At 40.6% G+C, this 27,932-nt stretch overlaps 2 protein-coding genes across 2 annotated transcripts in view; both read right to left on the bottom strand.

Annotated features, from left to right (window-relative positions):
- Positions 1-965: 965 nt before the first annotated feature.
- hspb8 (heat shock protein b8) lies at positions 966-13,949 on the bottom strand. The gene is made up of 3 exons (XM_080468054.1): positions 13,240-13,949; positions 9,222-9,285; positions 966-1,977 (listed from the first exon to the last, which is right to left on the bottom strand). The coding sequence occupies exons 1-3, from the start codon at positions 13,664-13,666 to the stop codon at positions 1,803-1,805; spliced, it is 666 nt and encodes a 221-aa protein (XP_080324180.1). The 5' UTR covers positions 13,667-13,949; the 3' UTR covers positions 966-1,802.
- A 4,798-nt stretch (positions 13,950-18,747) lies between these two features.
- Positions 18,748-27,932, bottom strand: part of srrm4 (serine/arginine repetitive matrix 4) — a gene marked incomplete at its 3' end in the record, with an annotated part of 72,531 nt that continues 63,346 nt past the window's right edge. The window contains exons 9-13 of the mRNA XM_080466533.1: positions 23,465-23,787; positions 23,049-23,243; positions 22,822-22,923; positions 21,012-21,167; positions 18,748-19,060 (exon numbers count right to left, since the gene is read on the bottom strand). Coding sequence (XP_080322659.1) covers positions 18,748-19,060; positions 21,012-21,167; positions 22,822-22,923; positions 23,049-23,243; positions 23,465-23,787 — 1,089 coding nt within the window. The remainder of the gene's footprint in view (positions 19,061-21,011; positions 21,168-22,821; positions 22,924-23,048; positions 23,244-23,464; positions 23,788-27,932) is intronic.

Below are 27,932 nucleotides of genomic sequence, written 5' to 3'. Positions count from 1 at the left end.
AGGTGGCGATTAGACTTAAAGACAAAATATATTAGGTCTAAATGAGACTACTTATATACATTAAGTGGTTTTGAGAGAGAGCGCTCGGATGGGCTGACATTGCTCTCATCGACCAATGTTGACGTCTCCTGGATTTTGTTCCTCATTTGTTACTTCAGGCTCTTTTCAAACGACATGTACCCACGATAAAAAAAAGAAACGTTTATACCCGGAGCCACTGAAAACGCAATTAGTTTGAAAATGCTCTGACTACATCTCCATGGAAACGGTGGGAAATGCAACTTTTCTAAAACCCTGCTACTGTGCATGTACACCACAGCCATGGTGAATACTTGTTTCTGCACAGACGTGAGTAGATGGACAATAACAACAACGGCGGCCTCCAGAGTGGCATGACTCTCCTGGGACCTGCTAGTTTTATAGTTGAGAATCACCAGTAACAGCAATCCAACTTGGTTGTCTGTCCATACGAATGTCTGTGTACTCACCATTGCTAATGTTTCTCTACGAGCATGTGTGTGTGTGTGTGTGTGTGTGTGTGTGTGTGTGTGTGTGTGTGTGTGTGTGTGTGTGTGTGTGTGTGTGTGTGTGTGTGGTTTCATGAAAGTGCAAAACGATGCATTCTTACTTCAAATGTTGTCATGTCAATGGGGTCTTAAGCACATGCACATTGCTAATATTACTCAATACACCACCCTGTGGAGTAAAATGGTACAACATCATTTTAGTTTACATGCTAACCTCAGGATTTATTAATGCCACAGTAATAAGTATGAAATATACGTCATCGCTGTTGTGTCAGCATCTATTGGTTATTTCACGTCGTGTTTCAATGCAGCTAACATATGACATACTCTACTTTCAGTGAATAGTAAAACCTGCTCATTGAAGCAAAAATTTTAAAGACGTTGGATTACATGGTCATATTTACAGTGTTTGCAATAATAATAAAATAAACATGAATTCCGAATAGGACAACACATCCTGTTGTCAGTGCATTTATGGAACACATGTTATGACTTCTTCACTGGTGGAATTGTGGATTATATACGAATATATAGTCACATACAACTCTAGTCACTGTATATGTATGGATCAATATATAAACACACAGGATGGTGTGACAAATTTAGGCCAAGTTTTCAGTCAAATTTTAGTTGATTTTTTTTCCATTAATTTTTTTCTTTACTTTTATTTCGGACATGCTCCAAATATTTTACCAATTAATGAAATAGCAAATGAATCAATATTAGTTCTGACCTTAAAGTGCGTTATAAACTATTTTCCCAGAGTTGATGTACTGTTTACACATCCAAAACAGGAACATTTACAACAAATACCTCCAATATTTGGCATGTTAATAGCTGTTAACAGTCCGTAAAGTCTTATAAGATCAGTAATTATAATATGTCAAGAGAAACTTGATAAAGCTTTTTCTTTTTGACACAAATGCCTCACTACATTTTTTCTCTGATTACTATTATAACTTCTGTGTTAAGTTTTAGAATCTTTCACAATCTTCACATTTTCAAGATATATTCATGAAAGAAAAATATTTACCTTGAACAAAATTAATGATTGCCATTCAAATGCTAATCATATTTAATACAGTATACGGAAATAAAGTTGTGAGACTCAACTGATCTTGGCAAACTTTAAGTTTTTTTTTTTTTTTTTTACTTTTTCACTTTCTAAAGAGATATATTTATATATTTAGACCAAAATAAACTCCCCATTACAGCTTTCACTGCATGAAGCTGAAGGCCACACATTGTATACCAAACGGAATCAGGGCGGTGGGCTCAGACCGCCGCGGCTTCCTGGGGTTTGGAGGCCTCCACCTCCTGCAGTTCTCCGCTTGGGGATCCCTCGCTGCTGAAGAGGTAATACGGAGGCGTCTGGCGAGCTTCGATGATGAGGACTCCTTCGGGGGACAAGGACGCGAAGACTGTCAGAGGGTCCACGTCTACGGGGATCCTGAGGAGGCAGAAGAGGAAGAACAGCCCGTCTGAATGTTTCAACGCAGATAAAGTGGGGAGAAGTTTGCTCGTGTGGGGGGGACAAAATTGAGGAGAAGCAGCCTGAAGAAACATATTCTGAATCAAGGTCAGGCTAAATCCGGTGGCCCTCTTTAGCATCTGAGATGCTGTGCACAGACTGTTAAATGCTGCAATTTCTGCATTGACGCTTTGTCAATGACAGTTACAAATTTTTCCAGAGCCCTTTGACTCAGGAAGAAAATGCCTACAAAAATACAGTTATTGCAAAAACAGTCCCTCTGCCTATTTTATATACAAAAAAGTGAAAACCATCACAATTTATTATTTAAAAAAATCTTCCATCTCTGCAACAAAAGAGCAGGGAAGTGCAAAAAACCCTCAGTCATCTATTTTTTTTTTTTTTAAATTGAAGGCTGCTTTCAATTTATGAGATTTGCCTCCTCCTGTCCGCCTGCAGAACACCTATACAGTTCCACCAGTGTATACTCTGCTAATATGCAGCTCTCATCTGACACACAAACAATTACTAATATTTTTCCTGCACAGTTTATGTTTTGACCCGTCTCACAATGAAAACACATTTTCTTCAGAATACTGGGATAATTGCCTTCGAACTCAGCTGTTAATGGAAAACACACACGCACGCCCAGAAAACCAGATAAATATCATTGATCATGAAAGCTTTTTTAGTAGGAATTTGATCAGTTGGATTTCTTTTTTTCATTATTTACTTACATTTCTACATTTCACGAAAAAATGCATCCAAGTACACAAATGATCTACATGCAAAATATCAGTCTATAGCACACACACACACACACACACACACACACACACACACACACACACACACACACACACACACACACACACACACACACACACACACACACACACACACACACACACACACACACACACACACACACACACACACACAGAGTCGTCCTCCGACAGCATGCCCAAATATGGTCACTGCAGGTTTTCTGTGCGACCAGCCGAGTGCATTTGGGAGTGAATATAAACAGCAGGCTGGAGTGTTCGGAGGAGGAGACTTTGCCTCCTCCATTTAATTAGCAAAGACCTTCCACTGGCTCCTCGCTGCTCTGTGAAATGTAAGTCAGAACGGACCGGAGCGCCTCACCGGAGCAGACAGAGGGGTCGCGTCAGGGCTATTTGTGTGTGTAAACGTCACGTACGGTTCGTCACCGAGGTTTAAAGGTCCACTTCAACTTTATTTTCAGACTCAAGATCATTCAGATGAGAAAAGCCTCTACAAAGAAAACCCGGTTGGAAACAGTGGCAGGGGGCTCAGTGGGTGAAAGAAAGACATTCAGTCTATCAAGGGAATTGATGTAGGAGAAATACAAGCGTCATCTAAAAGTGGGCTAATAGAAAATCTATTGTAGTACATCCGGTCCAAGGATACAAAACTGACGGCGAAGGGTGATGTGCAATCAGATACATGGGAAAACCCTCTAATGATCATGACATAACCATATACCAGTTACACCATTCTAAATAAAAGGGAAAAAATTTTAAACATTATGTATTTGATAGGTGGATCATTTCCAGCGAAAGAACAGACAAACCTGCAACGAAGTGGTGAAACAAGATCGTCCTTTTTGTTACGTGAAGTTGTATGTCACACAGTTTGTGACTTCAGACACCAACGTCTACCTTTTGAAAGTATTGGTGATATGCATATTGCACATGCGAATATTGTTTAACGATACATTTGTGATATATATTACTGTTGCTGAAAAATGTTTAATTTAATACAAACACACTTTTAAAACATATTATGATATATTTTAATACAAATTACAAATGATCTAATGTATCATTGACAGCCTATTAGTATTAGTACAACTTATGGGCAGTAGGCCACCGTCATCCAGTTAAATACTAACACAAACGTTTTGAGAAGTATGTCCACGGAAATGGCTGAAACGATGAAATCGATGTTGTTAGCATGCCAGGCAACAAGTTGGCACCGTTGGCTGTTTTTGTACTGAAACCACACACACACACACACACACACACACACACACACACACACACACACACACACACACACACACACACACACGCATGAAGAAAACGATACGCTATAAATATCAACAATGGGAGTACAAGGACAGACAACAAAGTTGGATTGATATCATAGGTGACTCTCAACTATAAAACTACCAAATCCCAGGTGAATATGGACTAAAGGTCATGGCTCTCTGGAGGAGTGTTGTTCTTGTCCATCTAATGAGCACGTGCAGAAGAAATATTTACCAAGGTCAGGGCGCACATCCGCAGTAGCAGTGTTCCAGAAAAAGCTGCACTTTGCCTTGTTTAAACAGAAACCGATTTCGAATGTTTTCACAAAGTTTCCACGAAGATGGGGTAAGAGCGTTTTCAAAAAGTTGCATTTTTAGAGGCTCCAAGCAACATTGTTGTGTAAATGGACATCCAAGTTTTCTGTTTTCACTTGAAAATTGTGGGAAGTGTGTCTAAATGCCTTTAAAATAAAAAAAATAAAAAAAGTGCTATGTGTCTTTAGCTTACAAGTTGTCATGGTAACACGCAAAAAAAAAAAAAATTGGGGGGGAATTTCTTGTGTCACTTTAATGGTAACTAGAGTTACTTGAATGACTTATCCAGCTTGAATCTCATGTGTTTTCCCATCAAAGCAACAATTAAGCAACATTCTAATTAGTCAATTACTGAACATGTCGTGGGCATGAACCTTGACAGGTCCGATAATGAGGACGCTGGTTCTGTCACCCTGTGACTGAAATTGGTGTGAGCCAGAGAAATATTTGCGTCCATTCACCTGTGACTGTGGCCCCCATCTTTTTGTTGGAGGAGTCACTCGCCGTGATGCAAAGTTGCTTGTTTCTGCCAAAGTCAGATCACTCAGCCGGCCCATTACGTGGGACTCCGGCAGAAACCTTATCTGTCCAGCTCGGGGAGTTTATTTAACTTTGGCAAGCGTACAGTTTATCTCAGGCATTGATTTTGTGCAGCTGCCAAAAAGCTGTCCAGTATGCTTTTCCCGGGGCAGAGACAAGACAAGCGAGACCGGACATGGTGTGTATGTGAAGTGTGTGTGTGCGTGTGCGTGTGCGTGTAACATATAAACCCTACGCTCCTTCCCACACACTCAGACTTCAGTATCGCGTCTCATGAGGGTAGAGTAAAGAGGGAGAACAAGAGATTTCAGAATCACAAACCACTGGAGCTTTTAAATGCAAACAAATAAAACGTGTGTTATATCTGAGCCGCATGACCCGAGCTTCCATAACAACCTTCACCCTCAGCAACAGCAGCGGTTTTTAGTTGTTGTTAATAACTAACATATTTCTCACAAAAAGTGAGCGGCAAAAACAGGCCAATGCACTGATCATGCACTTTCCATTGTCTTAAAACTTTCTGCATTTATTTCTAATGCTTGAAGCATCAAACATTTTATAGAGTAGATTTTCTTCAGAAAGTGAAAGTATGCTTCAGGATTGTTTGTACTTAGAGTAAGTAGGAGGTAAATAGTTAAGGACTGGATGATCAGACCCAAGAAATAAATCCATCACAGTTGGTCCACAATGTTTTGTCCTGTAGGAGCACTGTTTTATATCTAGAAAACGTATAAACTTACAGATGTAAGAGGGACGTGGTGTAATTTTAGCAGTGACTAAATTGATCCGGAGGTCAGCACTGACGCTCATGGCAAGTTAATATTAGCATTCAGGGATACAGAGATCATATAAATGTGAAAGGATAGGCCATCAGTTTTGGCAGCACTCAGTGCACACATTCTTTTCTTTTGTTGAGCCCCAGATGACACAAATAACACACAATATTTATAAGAGACAAGTTCACTTCAAAAGTTTTGTGTTCTCATGGGGCGATCCTGGACCGACACATAGACTGATCTGTATTTATGGAGCGATGAAAGAATTAGCGTGAAAGTCACACTGTGCAGGTTATTATTATTATTATTATCATTATTATTCTTTTGGCTGCTAAAGCCCAATGGAGATCATTTAAAGAACTAAAATCAGTTCAGGTCTGGTTTATTTGTGCCAAAAAAAAAAAAAAAAAAAAGGAAAACTCAATGTTTTTAGTTTCAGCAACATTTGTTTCTCTATACAAGTTGAGAGATGTAATTTCATACTGAGCAGAGTTTCTACAGTTACAAATCTCACTGATAATGATAACTAACAGCTTGGCTATTCCAGGTTTGCTCATTTCATGAGTCTGACTAGAGTTACAAGTTAAACGGGTTTGTTCACTTTTAAAGTGTATTTGAAGTCAGTACAGTTTTGAATGCAATAATTCTAACATTAAAAAAAAAATGTTTCCTGTTAACTATGAGTAGATATAAAATATGAGTAGATTATGATTACACTTCAAAATCGTCTCGTCTCGTAGCAAACAACTACAAAAGCAGTGAAGAGACCTCGTATGGATCAGAGTTCACTTGCTGCAGGTTTTGATCTATGTTTGACATTGCTCTGTTGTTGATGCGCTGAACTTTCCTTTTCAGAATGTGACGCACAAGCAGAGTTTTTTTGCAATGCCATGCAAAAAGAGGACACAAACGACACATCCTCAACCTTACCACCCATACAAAAAGTAATGCGCTTACATGCTAACCCTCGCTGGCTCATATAACCAGTGGATATGTGTATCCAGGGCAGTTATTTATATATGACCCGCTACCCCGACCACTTCCACCCCCTCTTCCTATTTATTCAGACTGTCATTGACTTCAGGGTTTGATTAGCTACAGTAAGCAGCGCAGACCTGATCTGAAGGCAATTAAAATGATTGGGATATGAATGGTGCGAGGCCAGGGCACCTGCTAACTAATTAGCCAATAAGACAGCAGTAGAGCAGGACTGACGCACCAGTCCTAACTTGCGACTCGCACCAGTGATTAGAGCTAACGTCCGAATCTGCCTGCTGCCCAATTAATTGGACAAAGGCACATGGAAGTGCAGACTGTGGAAACTTCCGTGTCGCCGCTTTGGCTTGGACAAACACTCCCCAGAAGATGATTCTGCTTCATTTATGTGGCGCAGTCAGAGTTTAGACGGGAGACTTTTAATGTGACCCTCAATCAGGTGCTGAGAAATATCTGAAGCGAGATGTGCAGAAGTGAAACCTTTCACAGTCACGGGTCACTAATACATTGTTTGTTTGTGTAATGAAACCACAGACACATGTGCACAGGGAACAATACGCTATAGACATTAACAATGATGAGACCACAGACATTCGTATGGACAAACGATGAAGTTGGATTGTTATTATGGCGACTCTCAACTATAAAAGCACCAAGTCCCAGGAGAATATGGATTGAAAGTCATGCCACTGTGGAGGCCACCATTGTTGGTATTGTCAATCTTCTTGCACATGTGCAGAAGCAGCATTTCTGAAAAGTTGTGTTTTCTCCTGTTTCCATGGAGAGGGAGTTGGATCATTTTCAAAAAGTTGCATTTCCCCTTATTTACACAGTGATAGAGTCACGCCTTGTGAGTCCTTTTCAAAAAAAAGTTGTGTTTTCAGTTGTTCCGAGCATCAATGTTGTGCAAACACACACCAAAAAGGAACAAAAGTTTCGCATTTTCACTTGAAAACGTTTTTGTGTAAACACGTCCTAGAAGTTTGCAAACTACCATGAACATCAATCGTCAGCACTCCTCGCAGCAGCAGAGCAGCTGTTCTGAGTTCAGTGTGTCAGTGTAAGTTCATACCAATACTTGGGTTTATGCAATCGTGTATCCCTCCCATTGAGCGATTATATGTCAGCCTATATGCCCTCCTGTTTTTTAAATGCCTACACAAACACTGTGACATAGTCTGCTGGATTAGCGAGACATAAACTCCTGTTTAGTCAGGGGTACTATTAAGGGGAGGGGGGATAGCTTCTGGTGGCACGTAGCTCCGAGTAGCAGAAGCTTGTAGATGCCAAACAGCATGTAGTATGTACATATGTAGTTTAAATGTGTGATCAGTCATGTATATGTCTCGCCTGGTTGACTTAAAGATCTGTTGGGGACATTTCTCCATCCTTCCATAATCTCCCATCGTTATGTTTGTAGTGACTCGCTGTGAGAGAGCAAAAGTCTTCATGGCTGAGCTCCGACTTTCCTTAAAGACCTCATGGTATCGTACGATCCCGGCTGAACACTTTGTTCTCCGAGTGGCGGCTTACGGGAGTTAACTTGTTTTCACAGAACTAGGATAGCTGAGGGAGTTGATATTCACGAGGCGCCTCTTCCGTGGAACGGGCGCCGAGTAAAAGTTCTAGAAGCTAACAGCGTCTTTACTTTCAGACTTCTGGTGTTTTCTTTCTTCACTTAATCAAAACCAATCCATTTTATTGAACTTTAAATGTCACTGTGAGAAGTGTTTGGGAAAAATGCTTGTCATTTCTTGTCATTTCTCTGAGCATTGCAAGTTCCACCGCTAGCTTTGGTTGACCTTTAGCGCACTGTGATGAACGTCTAGGGCGAGTTTCGATAATAACTGTTAATCCCACTTGACCTCAATTCCAAATTGAAGTAGACTAATAGACATTGAGTTCAAAACACATCCAGTAGGACAGACCACACAGTTGTGTAATGGTTAGCACTCGCGCCTCCTAACATCCAGGTCTTTCTTTTTGGTGTCGTTTTCCTCCCAAGATTACAAAACATGAATCTGAGGCTATGAGATGACTCTAAATTGTCTCTTTGTGTTTGTCCTGCGATGGATTAGAGACCGGTTCAGGGCACACTCTGCCTTCACCTACACTTATCCAGGATCAGCTCCAACAAGAGCCCGAAAAGAGTGCGAATAGTTCAGAGAAAGAGCGCTTTGTGTCACAAATGAAACTTTTTTTTTTTAAAAGGGGAAGCCAGAGAAGCGCGGTTCGGTTTAACTTCTCCCTCCTGGTGCTTTAACACACTGACTAAATTTGTATTGCCTTGACACTTGTTCACCCTAAAACAGTTGGTTAATTTAAACAATGTTATCAGCAAAAACTAAACTCTGGTGTTTGTTCTCCTACTCAAAAACTGTTTTAGAGAGGTAATACAGAATCATGATAACCATAGTAACTCTAACTCCCCTGTGAACACAACAATTAATCTATCTGACAATAGTATTATGATAAATTACTATCAGCGGCAGTCTTTGGAATATTTCAAGATGACTGTGGTTATTGCAACAAAGCGTACTCACTGTATCTTCTTTGTGAAATTCTTTGTCACTATGCCTCCTTCTTCTTGTTTCTCTTCATGTTTCCCTGTTAATGGAAAAAAAAGAAGAAGAAATTGCGTCATTTTACATGAATCAAGAGATGATGAAGCTCAGTTGCAATGCAAATGACCTAAAATAATACACTTTTTTTAAAACAGACATGTGTTATAATGCTGCAGAGATTTCAATTGAATTAAAATTGCACAGAGAGTCATTGTAATGTCTAGTATGTCCTCTATAAATGAAAAGAAAATTGAGTGTCAGCGATTGTGAAAAATCAGTGCTAAACTACTAACTATCAGCAAAGTGCCAAAACTCAGACAGGCTGTGTGCCACAGCAACTCACCAACACAGGAGTGGTATTACATAAATGAGGTCACGAATCACTCTGTGTTACTATGGGTGTAAATAAAAAGGGGTGTTGATGCAGCTGAGCATGAAACACATTTCACTTGGCACAAAAGGTTTTCCATTGCTCAATCCCTGTCCGCTCTGGGAGCTGGAGGGTGGACAGCAGCAAAAACATGCAGGAAATATTTTTTCTTTTCCTTTCAAGAATGATTCTCTAGCACACAAAAGCACTTTTGGGAGTCGGAGAGAACGTCCAGTCCTGGAAAGTCCACCCATCCGCCACCTTCTCCCACCTCTGGGCGGTCTCGTCTGTCGGACTTCCGAGCAGCTGCTCCCGGGCTGCTAAATGTCAGCGCTGCCAGCGGCGACTTGACCTCCGCCACCTCGCGACCTTCTTGTGCTTTCCAGGCTCAACTATGTGCTACCCTATACCCCCACCGGAGTGACACTCCCGCCACCTTAATGTTCTGGATTTGACCAGAGATCGAGTCAGACAATGTTAGCACACAATGAATCTCTGCATCTGAGCGAGTTACGATCAGCAGTGATGTCATAACATTAATTGGAAACTTGTGATGTTTTCAGGAGTAAAACTGATCCCCTGAACATCTCTAGAACACATTTAATGGATGACGATGGTTTGGTTAGAGTCCCAACAGGGCGATGGCTCCACTCGTACTTCAACTTCAATGACAAATTCCACATGTGTAACACAGTATGAGATCATACATTCAGATCACAGACTAATGCGTATACAGATATTGAAGCTCAGTTATAGAACATAAATGAATCGATTTGTTGTTTAGTGCTGCTTCTGATGGTCTCCGTTTGAATCGTGAGTCAAAGTCCCTGCCTTTCCCTCTTCCAAACTCTAATTTACTGCAGTGACATTTACCTGCTGAAAGTCACTGCCCCCCAGAATCATCTGTTTGATCAGTGTTTGACCTCAGGATCCCACTGAGGGAGCTGCAGTTTCTTATAAAATGGCTGTTTGCTGCTGTGTAGAGTTGTGGTTTGGTCACATTTAGTAACAGAAATGATTCAGTCGGAAGACCGGACGATGCTCATCCCGACATTGAAGCTGGTATTTCATGACATTATCAATAACTTTGAACGACGCGACTGTCAAAGTACGGTCACAGCGCCAACATAAAGTGTGGAATCAATTTTAAAGTGTCAATAAGAACCTCTGAAAACTGATGTTTGGTTCATTTTGGTCTATTTTTAAGGAATCTCAACTCACAACCTGAAGCCTAGTTTTAGGTTGTGTGCCTGTTTTACTTGGTTTCTGCACATTAACTAGAATCATTGTCTACATGACGTCAGATGTTTTTGAAAGATATTTACTGAATTACATTTTTGGCCCAAGCTCAGTATCAATGTGGTTAGAATGTAAAACGACTGAATAAAGTTTAATAATTGCATAATTTTACAATAATGCAATCTTTAAAGCTTAAAAGAAGACACCGAGGCCACATGATGTTGTTCAAGTACCAAACCTCTAAGACTTCCTTCAATTATAAAAAAAATACATTATTGAAATGCTGTACAGCCATACTTCAACAGAGTATCAAACCGGTTTTCCTTCTGTTAGTTTTAGAGTCTTACATCTTACAAAATACCTACTTCCTGTTTTCCTTGGCCCAATATTAGTTCTTTTTCTGTCTGGGTTGTTTTGATGTGACCTACAGCACCTTCAAGGGCAGCCTGGAGGAGAGAAGACATTCTATAAAATGCCACCATGCAGAGAGTCCACAGTCAGAATGCAGATGATCCTCGCTACTGAGTAACTTTGTGTTCAACCATTAACAGCTTCCAGACAATCTTTACCTCTTTTCAGTGAGCTTTTACCCACAAGGGCCCCGAGTCTGTGTTGGAGGTTTGTTCATTCATGTAGCAGCCACCTCTGGCATGCTTGTTTTACAGTCCCTTACACTTTTAGAAGCAGCCCGAGTCAGTGAGGCAGGCAGGCCCAACATGGCGCTGATTGAATGACCCAACTGGCATACCAACAATGCGTTTATAAAAAACTCAGAGCCCAGAGGCCTGCCGTCCTCCCCCCCCCCCGGCCCTCAGCCTCGGCTATCCCTGGAATTCTCCCGTCTTTTGATGTATCAACTCGAGGAAGCAGTTTATACGACTTACTGCAGTAACCAGAGTCTGAGCAGCAACGTGACGCCAACAGGCCAAACCGGCACGAGACGTGAGGTCCCATTTCCAGAAGGTTCTCTCGGGTGTTTAGAGGCAGCGAGCAGCTTGTCTCGGTGTAAACAGACACTGTTGTCACGGGCCTTTGCCTTAAATCTAAATTCAGCTCATGAGCGGCCGCAGGAGTGATTCTCCAAGAATCTGAAACAGGTGTCTAAGCTTGAGGATCTGCCTGCCAACTTTCAAGTCCCAGTCCTCCAAAATCTGCCCCACTCCTCCATATCAACACTCATTAATGCTGAGATCACGCTCTGCCGGGGGGAGACTGTTTTCATTACACAGCTTCAGTCATTCTGCCAGAACCGATACGTCTTGGCGAGTTTGAAGTGAGTTCTTCTTTGACTGAGGTGTTTAAGGCTCGTTTCATTAAAATGCCTTTGATTTCCTTTGACAGGTTTCTTTGTGAACACTGCACCTTACTGAACATGGATGCCTGTTGTTTTGTTTCCAACTATTTATATGATGCTCAGCTGTTGTTTTGGATTGTGGATTGGGACTATAAAATTCTCAGTATAAATAGAAATGTACTGAATGCTGAAGCATAGCCAAGGTTTCCCATAGTCAGATGCAAGGTCACGAAACACAAAAACTTTTTGTGACCTCCTGAGTTTGATAATATTGTTTCGGTTTACTAGAATACCTTACTGTTGCCTTCTTTTCAGCTTTATCTCCCAGGCTTAACTCAAGTGAAACAAATATTATAATAATTGCTGTAACGAATTTGCTTTATATATGCTGATGCTTTTCCATAAACAACACTGAGGTCATGGCCTGTGTGAGCTGATAACAGATACTCTGTGTTTTTCACAAGTATATTATACTATTCATTCAAGGCTAGATGTTAATTATACCACATGATTACTGAAATAGCTGTGTTATTGGTTTGGAAATGAAACTTTAGACATTTATTTTTCACCAGGAGGTTATCACTAACATTGGTATAATCCTAAGCATCTAGAAACCTCTTTTTTTCCATTTTGGATGATTTTAATGACAAGAGATGCTAACTTGTGATACGTGTACATTGTTACTATTCAGAAGAACTGTAATGTGGAGATGTTACACAACTGTTCCAGTCACTCAAGGTAACATGACCATTTTTAGACATTTTGTTCATTTTAACTCAATAACATGATTATTTCCCACTTTTCTAAATAGAAAATCATTACATAAATCCATAATTCAACCTGGGTTATAATAACCAATGTGTTCGGTTGAACTCTTTTTAACCCCAGTACCAATATGATCATTGTTTTCTCCAATTTTGTTTTTTTCTAATACAGAGGGGATATTTTCTGAGAAATATATTTTAAATTAAGTACACACTTGAACTGTTACCATATCTACTATGTAGTATTGTCATAGATTATGAGAAATTATAGAGGCATTATGTTGTTGGATTTCGAAGTGACATGAACTTTTTGACTCCACTCCAACTCACCTGACACTTCTACAAATCCTTCTCTCGTCTTGACGTTTAACTCCTCTGGTTTAAAGCTGTGGACGTTCACGCACACTTTCCAGGGTTCCCCCCCGGTGGTGGTGGGGGAGCTCCGGGGGGAGGAATCGCCGTACCGGCTGGAGTACAGCGCGGGGCCTCCCGTGGACTGACGCGCCGGGAAGCCTGTGCGTAAAGGGCTGCCGAACGGCGAGGAGCCGAGGCGCGTGCTAAGCCGGCCTGGCCGTGCCCACCCGGGCCAGTCCATGGACAGGTCTTCGGGGAACGGAGGCATCCCAAAGTCATCCTCCATGAACCGCGACGCCAGCTGATCCCTGAACGGAGACTGATCCCGGAACGGAGATTCTCCAAATGGGTCTCTGGGAAACCGCTGCCGGTTCCCCATGGTATAAAAGTCTCCCTCTGCCATGTCCAACAAAGTTTAAAAAAAAAAAGTGGACAAAAACTACGTCTCGTTTATAAACAACCCGAACAAAGTTGATTCTCCGTTTAAAAAAACAAAAACAAAAACAAAACACTTATCTCTTGGTGGAAAAAACTAATATTTGGGGGATTACGCACATCACCGTTACGCAACAAAATCACCTGTTGATCCAGCAAAGAAACTCCAAAAAGGCGGACTCCGAGTTTCTTACTTCTCTAAGTGGACTGATTTCTTCTGGCTGTGGGTTTTATACTGGGCTGGAATTCCCAGACGGGAGTCTGCAACACGGCGAAGTGTCTGGAAAGTGCTGGGAGGATCCACAGAGTCCCCCCGCTGCAAAAAGTTAAAGCCGACACCAACAACACGCCTTCAAATAATCACAGAGGAGACAAATCTACACAAACAAGAGCTTGTTCTAAACGGACTAAACAAATTGATGGGATTAATTTACAAAAACAGCATTAACTAGAAACTTTGGGGAGTTTCTGACGTGTGTATTTTTTGCAGTGGAGGCGCAGCAGCGGACCAGGGACCAGCCTCCCTTTGACCAAACTTAGCAGCAGTGTCCGCAAGTCAGTCCCCTCCTTCCGCTGACTCACCGCCTTTTTAATAGAAAATCACGTAAAGCTTCAGGCGAAACCCACTGATGTCACCGCACGGATAGATTAAAACTGCTAAGAAGCCAACTCAGTAAAACGGTGTCCACATTGGAAAGAAGAGATTTGTAAGTCATCCAGTTAACAAACCACTGACCGACTTGGGTGCATACCTGTGGAGGTGAGTGTGTGTGCGTAAATAGATTGGTGGATCGGTGCTTCTTGTTTAGAATGTCGAGTTGAAATTAGGATTGTGTTTACAGAGATTTATTTTTGTTTTGCATGTGTCTGGTTCAGGTTTGGTGTTTGCATACTGAGATTTGTGTGTCCCTATATGGGACCTGGAAATGCCTGTCTTCACCTCCATATCCAGACCTCTGGTTCTTTATGAAGGATTTCCTACTGCCTTACCATGACAGAGAATTATTAAGAAAATAAATTAAGAAATAAAACAGCCACGCTTTTTTTTTTATTCAGAACATGATGTTTATATAGCTTATCCTGAACACACAGTGGGAGAGTGGATTTCAAATGGGTTGTGGTGAGGACAGTTTAATCTCCAGGTGACACATTATTACAGATCACACTGACACAGGATTATTGTGACAGTATGAAATATATGAGGTTGCAAGAGGCTTTGTTTATATGAAAAAATGGGGAGAATGTGCATAACTCAACACTGAAACACTGGATTGATATTGCTGTTTGACCTTGTCATTAGATTTTTGAAATAACAGAGGACATGATCAAAGGGAAACTTACACAGAAAGACATGTGGAGTTTGCTGATTGTTGACCGGCAGCTTCTCATTATTCTCCTCATTCTTTGATTGATGCATACAAGCTGTAACATTTTAACATCCAACAACGCCTGAAACACATTCTATGAATCATTTTATCACACCTTTTGTATAATTTATACAATGCAAGTTGCATATTTACACCACAGTACTTAACATATTCAAAATAATTTTTCACAAGAACGAATGTGAACTTTACAGTGTGGGATGAGGGGAGGCGGGGAGCCGTCGTCTGAGGCTGGAAAAAGTCGGTCAGCGCCATCGCACAAATCTCACTTCTGGCGCCGAGTCGACACCGGAAGACACAAGTCATCATCAGTTCGTTGTTTATTAACAACTTCTGTGCCAAATTCCTTCCTCCTTCCCGCGCCATATTTCCCTCATTCGTCCAATTTAGATGACATTCAGGGAAATAAGCTGAGAGTATTGAGTGCATAGAGAGCAGTCTGTCAGGCCTGGAGCAGTCGCACAGACAGGATGATGGATTGGAAATGATCGAGAACTATAACTCTTAATTATGAGCAAAGGCAGATTCAAACTGTGGAGTCGCAGCAGCCTTGAAATGAACTTTGAAGCAGTGGTTTGACATTGGGGGGAAAATGTGGTTTGTTTTTCTGCAACCAAATGGAAACATTGACATCCACCACTCATATAGGATAAAAATGATATTATGATCTGATCAAGAGGTAAGAATCTTTATCCATCTGTCTTCTATACACAATTTATCTTCTTTAGAGTCGTGTAGCCAAGCTCAGCTGAATTTAGGTGGAAGACAGAAGAGGAACTGTCACCACTCAATAAGAAACACAAGGAAACACAACCGCACCTTGACAGGATAATTTAGAGTCCCTCGTCTTTGCCACAAGCGTGTATTTGGATCATGGGAGAAAGAAAAAACACACACTCTCAGGTATGACATGGAAATACCATGAACTGGTAGTTCATAGGAATCAATCCATGCTAAAATCCTTTAAGTATTGGAGAGAAGGGTTCAACTACTGGTGACCATTAGTGGTCAAAGCAACATAAGGAAATACGGACTCGGAGATATGCAGCCTTACAAATAAGGACCTACCTCACTTGACTTCTACTTTCACACATTTAACTAGAAAGCATCTGATCCTGTTTTTTTTTGTTGTTGTTTCTTTTAATCATTTATGGTGAAGTACTTATGGAAGTCTCACATCGAATTAGTTACTCTTAAAAATAACTGAGCCAAAGAGGGGACACGTCAACCAGCGGGAGCTTGCCAATCAACATGTCTCGCAGATCCCGGAATAAAACTGAAGTGAATGTGTTTGTGTGACTTCACACAGAAAGACCCAGCCAAGAAAATGTACTTTACCGAAGTAAAACTTACTAAACAGTAAGCATGTTTCTTGTTGGAACAACGATGTTGGCTGCAACCTTTTCTGGAAAGTTGCCAACATCCATAGTATTTATGTTTGTTATTGATGAGAATATAGAATTTGGGGGAAATGATCCATGTAAATGGGAAAACGCAACCTTACAAAAATGCTGCGACTCCATGTCAGTGGAAACTGGGAAAACAGAACCTTTCTGAAACGCTGCGCATGGGCCAGCAGATGGACAATAGCAACAGTGGCAGACTCCGGAGTGTCATGACTCCCAGTCCATATTATCCTGGGACTTGGTATTTGTATAGTTGAGAGCCTCCCAGAAGAGCAATCCAACTGCGTACGAGTGTCTGTGTTCTCACCATTGTTAATGTTTATAGCGTGTTGTTCTCCCTGCGCCACCAACCAATAGTGCCAACTTGTGGCTCTGCATGATAACATCCTTTTCAGTTTTTCTGCCGTTTCCATTTAAACATCATTTTCGCAATGTTGCCACGTGAACACAAAACTTTTCTGAAACAAAAACCAGGCATATTTTCTTGAAAATGAGGCCTTACACACAGAATTAATTAAATGGTGTGATGTAGAGTGACTGGTAGATTTCCGTACCTCTAGACTCGGTCATGCTGGATCTTTCTGGTCTTTATACTCAGTTAGCTCTCATGTGCCGCTTTATTTTTAGCAAACAGTCTTGTGAGAGGAATTTATGGAAGTATGTGGCCTCCATGGCAGAAAAAAAAGATCAGTATCACACTGTAGTCAGATACTTTAATACCACATAATAATGTGATGTGATCAGTTCTCTCGTGGCTGCGTTGAACTTCTCTGATTCTCAATGACATGGCAGGCTCCAAATATTGAGATTTTTCTTTGAAAAAAAAAAGAACTCGGTACAAAAGGTCGGACAGAAAGAATCTTGTTTCCGCTCCTCTGACTTTCCAACATCCAATTCAAGCAATATGGTAAAAACCCAGAAGTAATTTTCAACAAACCCCAAACAATTTACAGCAGAGCCATGAAAAACAATAAACTGACAGTGTTGCATAGAAAGCTTGACCACCACTGAGAATGACCTACAAAACAATAAATATTAAATAGATAATAAATATGCATGATGCTGCGCAGTTTAAAACTTAAAAACCAGCTGGTTTGTGCATTTGGTTTCAGTGTTGTGGAAAGAAAATGTTCTTTCAAGTGAACAGTGAGTTAATGCTATTTTTAAGCTTCAGTTATTTTCAGCACATGAGGTGCAGCCTCTTCTTTCCAAACCTAAATTTAAAATCCAAATGAACAAAAATCAGAGAAGGACTGAATGGTGAAATAACTACAGATGGCTCAAAATGGTAATTAAAGCAGATCCAAAGCTCATTATCTGTAAACGTACCCTTTTCAAAACCCATCAGCTGTTTCAATTCACAACGTGCTGTCAAGAAAAATACCTCCTGTGATACAGCAAGAATTTGTTATAGCCCCTCCCCAACATAGGCTTTCGATCGCCCTCCATTGTATCACCCAGGCTGACATTTCAATTGTTTTCCACTTGATCAGAGGATAAATTAATTTGACATTTGAGCTGACAGGCAGTTTGCTTGCCGTCAAGTTGCTTTCGACCAAGAAAACATGTTTGTTCTCGTCCTTGTGAAGCGCTGAGATCAGATCCACAAACCTTTTCCTCATTCACGATAACAATCGCTGCAAAGCTGCTTGTAAACACCTGGTTCAAACAACTCAAATGTTACCTCCGCGTGTGAAAATCTGGGACCAGACGTGGGGCTGTGGATGTTGGACGTCACGTCGGACATCAGTCAAGTGTTGATCTGCGCGTGTGTAATAAGTAATTCAATGCTTCTTGGAACCCCTTTGTTATGTCACGTCACATAACCATCAATTACGAAATCAATAAACAGTTTTCAAGCATTTGCATTATAAATCCACCATGAAGTGCAGAGATGAGGAATGTACGGACTGCAGATGACGCATGAGCAGTGTTTGTCTTTCTTTCTTATGTGTAGTTTTTTATAGTAAATATAAGAGATAAACAGTCTCGGGCCATTGTGAGTGCTGATGCAAGAGTACGCAGTACAAGAACTAAACAAACAAGCCCCCACAAAACAAAAAAAGACATTCAGTCTGCAGTGGTCTCTGTGGGCCGAGTAGCCAGACCGCCTGTGTGAAAGATGTGGTGGGACCACCCGCTGGGACGTTTCCACTCAAGCATCCAGGGCGCGTCGAGGCATACAGTGGATCGCTGGCCTAACTCTCTAGTGGGAACTCGACTGCTGCTTCAGTCCCTTAATGTTTTCTTGGAGAGGCCTAATGCCTTGTTTTGTGCCGTCTGTGGAACGAACCGCGGCTCCGGCTGCGGCTGCGGCTGCGGCTGCGGCTCCGGCTCCGGCTCCGGCTGCGGCTGCGCGTCCCAAAGATGGAGTTCCACGACGAGCTGCGACTGTAGCTCCGGTAGGAGGAGTAGCTGTGGCTGCGGCCGCGGCTCCGGCTGCGGCTGATGCTGTGGAGGGGGCTGCGGCTGCGGCTGCGGGTGAACAGGCTGCTCCAGGACGACACGCTGGTTGCACGGCTGCTGGAGGAAGGGCTGGGTCGGAAGTAAGGGATGGGTCTCTTTCTGGCACTGCGGAGAAGAATAAACCAGTAGTCTTTTACTGAAACAGTGGATTCAACCATTGGAGCCCGAAAGAGTTAACATGTTGCTACAAATCAACAAACAATTAGCACCACACCATGTAATCCCCCTCAGGTCTGCAGAGCACATCCCGAGCTCAGCGCTCCTGTTTTACAACCTCATTTCTAGATGTGAATAAGTAGCTGTAAACAACTCGCAGTATATTTAATTCTAAAAAGACAATTGAATTGTCCGGAGTGCCGTTAGGTCTGTTTACATAAAGAGCAAAAACATGATATTGTACACAAACCGTGAAAGCTGATCTACCAATGGGATGCACAATACAACTGACCAAATAGCAAATGGAGGAATATCACTGATGGTCTTTGTGGGCAGCGGTGTGCAGCGTTGGTCATGTGTGACCAGCCAACAGACAACATGAATAACAATCCCTGTGAGGAAAGACTGTACAAATGTGTGTGTGGATACAAGTACATCTAAGACATTATCTCTCCTGCTATATAAAGCAGTGAAAATATATGGAAGGATGTCAGAAGATGAATAAGGATTAGGCTTTTTTAGTGATATGTGACATTTTTTAATGATTGGTTTCGTATTTAGGTCCTGTTTACTCGAAAACATTTCAAGTAAACCTAACTTTTTGAAAATGCTTTGACTCCTCCTCCATATAAACTTGTGAAATGCTGCTCCTGTGCATGCGCACCATGGCCATGGTAACTAGTTCTTCTGCATGTGCACGAGTGGAGGGACAATACCAATGAGTGTCATGACTCCCAGTCCATATTCTCCTGGGACTTGGTAGTTGAGAATCACCCGGAATAGCAATAAAACTATGTCGTCAGTTCATATAAATATCTACTGTATGTACTAGCCATTGCTAATTTGTACGACATATTGTTCTCTGCTCAACATGAACATGGCGTCGTTTTCAGCATCTCTACCGTTTCCGTGTAAACGGACATCGTTTTCAAAATGTTGTTGTGGAAATGCAAAACTGTTCTGAAATGAAAACACAAAAACTGTATTTTTCAATTGAATAATAGTCGTATGGAAGTATATAACAATTCACACATTATTGCATTTCGTTTTAGCATTTACACAACATGACACATTTCATGAAGCTAGGATTAAATTTCCTTTTGTATTTCCCACTGTATTCTACTTGTGCACAATATTGATGAAGCCTGTTGTGCGGTCATAAACGTCTGTATGTTATTGGTATATTCAAACTTCAGGCAAGCACAACTGTTTCTGTTGAACAATATTATAATGTCAAAGTGATTTAGCATCACAGAAATGCTTTCACACTGCCATCTGGAGAGTGTGAATCTAATATTTGTTAGATATAATATAGAGAGAGGCGTATGTGTTATTCATATCAGATACTGCATATATGGTGAGGCTGTTGCATATATAACTGATTCATTCCTCTTGGACAGTGAATATCTCTTTTATAGCTGTGACACTGAATGATGAAACAATACAGATAAGAGGTGCATTAACTCAATACAGGGTGGTAGTTTATATCCTTTAAGTGGCTGCCGTGCCTGTATTTGTCTGTGTGTTTCCTTTGTCGTGTTCAGGATGCAGTGTGAAATGAAAGAAACACCATGGTAACTGTGTACCAAGCCTGCTCTTTTTTTTGTTTTTCCTTTCAATAAGATGGTATCCTAATGTCTTTTTCTTGAACATTTCAGATTGTCTATGTTCACCATCTGTTTCTCCAGCCCCTGTGGTGGCTTCAGAGCTGACAGTTATCTCCTCCTCGGGCTAAATGCCGTTTCAAGGTACACAGCTCATCAGCACGATTGAAAGATTTCAGGCTGGGGACATGTCCAACTGAGGGGGTGGAGGGTAGGACCAGCAGAACATTTTTTGCTGCCTGTCGGCATAAAAATGTGCACTGTTTCTATAAATAACCGAGCTGGGAGAGCGGTACCTTGTGATCCGGCGTGCTTCCAGATGGCTTGGAGAGTCTCTCCTCCTTTTCCTCATAGGCGAGTAGGATTTGCGTCTTCGTCGCTTCCCGCTGACCTTCCGTGTGTGTTTCAGGCCGGCCTTTCTGGAGCTATTTGCTCTCTTCCTGTCTCGTGGCCTGGGAAACAGACAACTTCAATATGTTATGTCCATCTAGAGCGTCAGGAGTGTTTCACCTGCTGAACACTGACGTCAGGCCTGTCCCAAACACCAGGGATGAATTAATCACAGTTGTTTGGTATCATTAGTCATTATGTGTTATTTTATTGAGAAGTGGTTTGAAATGTGTCTGTCATGGCCACTTAAATAGACAAAATGACTTTTGCTATCTTTATCGATATTCAGACTACAAATGAAATAAATGGAATGAAGATTTTTTTCTTTTCATCACATTTATTGCGAATAAAATAATACGTGTTAATGTATTTCTTATAAAAAGCCAGCAGCACTTGATATACAGTCTTTACTCACATTTACAGTTATTGCTCAGGCAGTAGTGTAAGCAGTAGTGTCTAATACTGGCAATATTTTCTATGCTGAACTATATAAGAATGGTTTGGTGGGTGGATGGATACTGTATAAACCCTATAATGGAAAATATCTTTGTTAATGTTCTTTTAAACTCATATGACTAATTGGAAAACAAGTTTTGCAAGTTCTCAGGAAACGTAGGAAAAAAACCCCACTGAGATTCTTCTTGGACAATGAATAAAGGGGTTTTTTATTTTACTTTCATTTGACTTTATATAAACGTTTGACAAAAACATCGAATTGCAAGTTACATCATTTATCGTTAAATTGTGTGTATTAAAATCTAGAAAGGTTCTTGTTTTAAATTCAAGCTTTTACATGGAAATATCCTCAGTAGTGGACATAGTCAACACTTTTCAATTGAGATTTTTAATTTGAAACATGGCTTTTATTTTCAACACAGGAAGGCATTCAGCCAAATAACCTGAACTTGCTCTCTTGTGAAACTGCACAACTATACGGCAGTATGTAAGAAGTCAACACTTGTTGAATATAAAACTGCATTTAACACTTCTTGACTTTGTCTTGTGTGTTGAAGTCTCTGAGGGTAAATCCCAGGTAAATTGTTACTAATATCAATAAATATGAGGAAATGATCAGAATCCTTTGTGTGGCCTAACAATGTCTAGAGACTGACAGGAAGTCGCAGCATTTTGCTGAAACAGAAAATGAGCTGCCCCGTATCAGAAGAACATGTCATGATGATACAAACACATTTTTGATTTGTTCTTCAAAATAACAGTGATCATTCTCTTGCTTTGATTTTACATCTGCTGTGACCAAGGGGGGGGGGGGGCTGGCTTGTAAGAAAGTAGGTCTCCTTAAGATGTTGATATCGTGATAATTCATTTGAACTAATTGTGCAGCTCTGAAGCGAACTGGTAATATCTTTCACTTTTAGCATCCGCAGACCTGCCTTCTAGTACGTTTTCACCAACCAAACCAACATCTGTTACCTCCTGTGTCTCATTCTGAAATGACGGATGCTGACTTTGTTTCCATTTCTACCGTAGTTTTCTTATTTTTTTTCTTATCATTATTCCTACAGCCTTTGCTCTGAAGGAACTTTTCTCAGAAACTTTCTTGCAAACTGCACTAGCCACATTTCTTTTCTCAAGGACTGAGGACAGCTTTAAAACGTTTCTTGATTTAATGTTGTTTTTTGCTTCTAACTCATTTTTTATGTGTTACAATGTGGTGTTACACCTCTGGTAGAGGGGTTATTAAGCTGTAAAGTTCACCTGTCATGGCTGTATCTGCAGTAGCTTCCTCTGGAGCTCAGGCTGGCCACGCTGCCTCTTCGCCTCAGATCAGCCGAGTTACTGGGTGAGCGCGAGTACGTGCTGCAAGTACAACGAATGAAAAAAGATATTCATATGGTTAAACAAACAAACGCAATGATATGAGTGTATGGAGTGCCGCTCGGGGGATTCGTCAGAGTGGCACAATGTAAAAGCGGTCGACGTACCTGCAAGATGAGAGCGAGGGGCTGCGAGAGTAGCGGCCCGAGTATCTGGAACTCCCTGAGGATCTGCTCCTGCTCCTGCTGCTCGAGAAGCGGGCTTTCAGTCGCCTTCGAGACGACGCACTCCTTCTCTGCGAACAGCTGGATGTCTTTGGGGATCTCACAACCTCCAGCCGACACCCTAAGGTTATCTGCTCCCTGTGAAGAAAATACATTCAGATGTTTCTCTGCTTTCAACGATAAAGCCAGAGAGTCTTTTTCTTCTTTTACCCCCCAAGAAATGCAAATTTTTATTCTCTACTTATAATATGAATATTTCAAAAGAGGAAACGGAACATGGAAGTAAAAGATGAAGAAGCCTACGATTTCCCTGGGAAGCGTTCATTCAGATGGATCGCTTGCGACGAACAAAACGTTACCTCTTGCCATTTGTGCTGAAAAGGGTCGTCGACAAGCCGTCCTCCCCGTACGGTTTGCACAAGGAGGCGTAGCTGGTCACAGAGTTTCCTGAATCAGAGGCATTGTCTCTGTCAGTGAACTTCAGCTTCTCTGGCGAGGTCAGCCGTTGGCAGTGGTTCCTCTTGCTGTCAGTGACACTCGCCCGAGACACGCCGGTTTTGCTCGACGGCGGCGAGGACGTGTCATTCCCTGAATCGTAATCGTGCGGACCCTCGACCTGGCCAGACAAGTGCCGTGACCCGTTATCGTGCAAGGGCTCACTCCCAGGTTTGGACGACAAAATCTGCAAACAGACAAAGAGGCCGCGGCTTAAAATCGATCGGCGACTCAAATCTGCCACCTACTTTGATGCACTGTGAATACTCTAGTATGAAGGCACATATTCCCTCGAAAACACAAGTGAAGAGAACCCTTTCCTTTTCTTGGGACAGAAAGCTTTGAAAGATAAAGACATCATGCAAATTTGAAGCATGCGATTAACCTCAAAAGAAAATCTGAACTCAACTAAAGTGAACGAAATCAACAAGAAAACATTTTCTTTAAGGGAGTCTAAACTAAACAATTACATGAAAAGTACAAACGAAGAGCAAGAGAAGAAAGGAAAACTATGCATAGAGAAGATCTACCGGCACTAACTGGAGTGAAGAGAACAAGAGTAAACAATAGCCCCCATTGAAAAACCCTCATTTAAAGAACACTGAACAAACATCACAAAAATGGGTTTTATGTAGAAATGAAAAAGGATTGCAGACAGAGAGAGATCCCATCAGTCTAAACTAAGAAAGCCCTCAGAATAGGACAGATGACTGTGCTCTTTCTCCTGTAAGAGGTCAATAATTAGCCTGTACCGACCTACATGTAAATCCCTAAATCTGCGGATAGCATCGACTTACCAATCAAGATTTCCTCCTTAAGTAGGTAAGGTGTAAAAAAAAAAGGGAAGAGCGGGTAACATAAGTGCATCATTAGAGTCGTAAATTGCAAGAAAAAGACATTACCGCTCTCTTCAAACCCAGGGCCAGTCAGTGTTATAATAGCAAATTGCGTCTTTTTTCGGTATCGGGGGAACAAAGTGTGCTTCAGCTGTGTTTTTACAGTAAAATGTCCACAAGTTGGGGAAAAAACAAGACACATGACACACTTGTAAAAGGATCCCCTAACCTGTCCTCCCATGTAGTTTCTCATGATCTCATCTAGACGGTCAACACCACAAACTGACCCCGGGGGAAATTTGAACCTCTGGCGGACACATTTATTCAAAATCTGAGTAGAGTAAAGGATTTCACCTGCAGAGATTCATTCAAACAAAGACATTCTTCAGTGTGGCCTTTTGTCAAACGCGAACTTTAATTATTCTCTCTCGCATGGGAGCTTAGCACCTGGCTCTTCAGTGCTTTTCTTTCCCTCAAACATTCGTCCACCAGGAAGAAAAGTCACTGAGTTTGTTGACATGTTTTCAAACAAACAACATTCACAATCATATCAATAAAATAAGTACACACCATGAAATATTGGGGGTTTATAAACACTTTTTTTTTTAATATCAAATGTAATACTTTTTAAAGATAATGGGCTTTGATATAAAAAAAAAAAAAAAGCCAAATATAATTAGTCCTCCCAAGGTTCAAGGTTCACTTCCAGTTGCTCCTGCAATGCTTGTTCGGCTAATTGGAAATTCAGTGTCTGTCAGTGATGGACTAGTGGCCTGTGCAAGCTGAGCCTGAGGCCTCGTTTCCATGAAAACATTGAAAATGCTAAACTTTCATTGTGTTTTGGATTTCTGTTTTCATGGAGCTTTGGAGCCTCCGAAAACCCAACTTATTGAAAACAGCTTCCAATGCTCCATCTCGGAAAACGCAGCATTTCTAAAGCAATGCTACTGCACATGCTCACCGCAGCCAGAGTAAAAACTTCTGCACATGCTCAGTAGATGTATTATAACAGTAATGTTTGCCTCCAGAGTGTCATGTCTCCCAGTCCATATTCTCCTGGGACTTGGTAGCTTTATAGTGGAGAGTCACCAGGAATAACGATCCAACTTCATTGTCTGTCCATACGAATTTCCGTGTACTCGCTATTGTTAATGTTTAGCGTGTTTCTAGTGTTTTATAGTGTATTGTTTTCTTAGTGCATTTAATCGTAGATTCAATACAAAAGCAACCAACAGCCCCAACTTGTGGCTTGGCATGCTAACTACATCGTTTCCAAAACGTTTCCATGTAAACGCAAAGGTTTTATGAAATGAAAAGGCAGAAACCTTTGCTCAGTGTCAGCTGGCCATGCTCTGTGATCCTGACTGGAAATTGAAAAACTTGTAAAGAAAAGACGATAACGGGTGCACCTGCACCTGTTATTTAATTTTTTCAAAATAAAGTCTTCGACTTCAAAGTATTTAAGTTTCAAATGTTTGTCGATCAAAATGGTTTAAAAATCACAGATTTCCTTGGGGTGTACTTACTTTCTTGCATGACTCGACATGTTTCTTATGGATCTTATGGATCTTTTTTCCTCATAGTGTTCCCCTTTACAGATTGCTCTTTAAGGTAATCAATATTAAGCCAAAATCATTTCTGTGGCTTTATTTGCTCAATCAAACCTCTTGAAATGAAATATTTCTCATGACTGAGTATTTCTGTGGCAGTGAGGCTACCCACCAAGTGTGAAGTCATCCTGAAAGACTTTGAGAAATTGGAAACCATGCATGATTCGATATATGGATTAATTTATTGAATTTCAATTAAAACCCTGTGGTGTGTAATTAAAAACATCCGTCTGTGTTATTAGCATAATTTAATGATTGCTAGAGAGAAATGACATTTATTTTATGCTCTATTAAGCAAGAGACTATGAGTTTAAGGACAAAGCTGTTTTCATGGGGCTGTGGAAAATGAAAATAAAAGAAAATCCGACAAAAACACACCAAAACAATAACAACAAAAACAAAGCAAAAAACCAGGACTATTTTAGAATTCAAAATCTGCATTTTACAGGATGCCAGTCAAACTTAGAGTTTGTTTGCTGTTTGCTTTTAGTTTTATTTAAGCACTAAGGCAGGTTTGCCACAGGAACAGCTGAAAGCTGCCGTTGGAATTATAACATAAAGCTGATGACTAAAGTGGAAAAGCTACAGATATTTTTTTATTTTCATTTTGGCTGCTTTGAGTGAATCCAAACTCTAGATTGATAGTCAATGCACAAGCACCAAGAGGTCTTAGAAGAAAATGTAAAAAACATAAAGTTGTATTAGGTCAAAACAAAGAACCAACCTGACTGAAGATTTAAAAGCTCTTGACATGTTGTTCTGCTTCCATTCATCCCAAAATGCAAGATTCAGACACTAGTGATCAACTCTTTAATTGATTTTCAAATCTCGTGGTCTAACCCATTGTCCCCTGTGCCTCTCTATTTTGGGGAGATTTAACATGCTGTGATAAGCCTTTCTACTCATCACTTTCAAAGACATTATCCACTGAACATACACGGATAGAGGTTCATGGTGCATCGCAGTAGCAATGACATTCCTGGTTTCTGTTCATTCATAAATCATGCTGCTACTGCATGTTTCTGTTAACCATACAATACTTATATTTACCAAATGGACTTAAAGTATGATTGCTGCCTGCTTCCAATAGTGACATACACAAGAGTCTTGTGTTTATACAGAGAAAAGAGACACCACTGTAATCTAAAATCATACTGAGGGTAGTGAATTATTAACATGTCATTTTATTAATTAAGTAATTTTCAAATTTTATGAAGAAATGCAAAGAAGCATAAATTTGTATATAGTGTTTAGCATGAGTTAGATCTTTGACCATTGTAACGTCATTAAGCATGTTGTTAACTTTCTAGCATTATTATTTGCAGATTATTTTGAAAAGATATTGATTTGCGAAAAAAAAAAAAAGAAATTGAATCTTTTATCACAATCGATCATTATGGAGAACATTATCCCACAATGGACTGATTATGTACCAAATTATTATTAATAAAATGCTTCATAGTTCCTGTCCTATGCTAACTGGCCACTAGAGGTCCCCGTCTGAACATTATGTCCATGGTTTTCACAAACATGCACTATTTAATGAAGACTGGCTCTTATTGTCCTTATAATTAAAAAAGTAACCACATAAACATCTATAAGGTCAAAAGGAAAGAAACTATTGCATGTATGTCTGTGGATTACACCCAAATAGGGAAGATGTATACCAAAAGTTTAACTTACAAACAGTATTCAGCGTTGATGTTTTCATTCAGATATATTTGATTGTAAGTTTCTGATCCGAAGGGTAAATGCTAAAAAGAAAAATACAAAAATGTAGGATCTAAAACGATACGCACATTCTTGTCATTTTGTTAGAAGTTTTACTTTTTAGAAGTCTGACACAACAATAATAATGATGATTTAAAAAAACAAAACAAAACAAC

Source organism: Lipophrys pholis (assembly GCF_963383615.2).
Source record: "Lipophrys pholis genome assembly, chromosome: 7".
In the NCBI taxonomy this organism is placed as follows: Eukaryota; Metazoa; Chordata; class Actinopteri; order Blenniiformes; family Blenniidae; genus Lipophrys; species Lipophrys pholis.
This window is presented reverse-complemented; position numbering and strand designations above follow the sequence as displayed.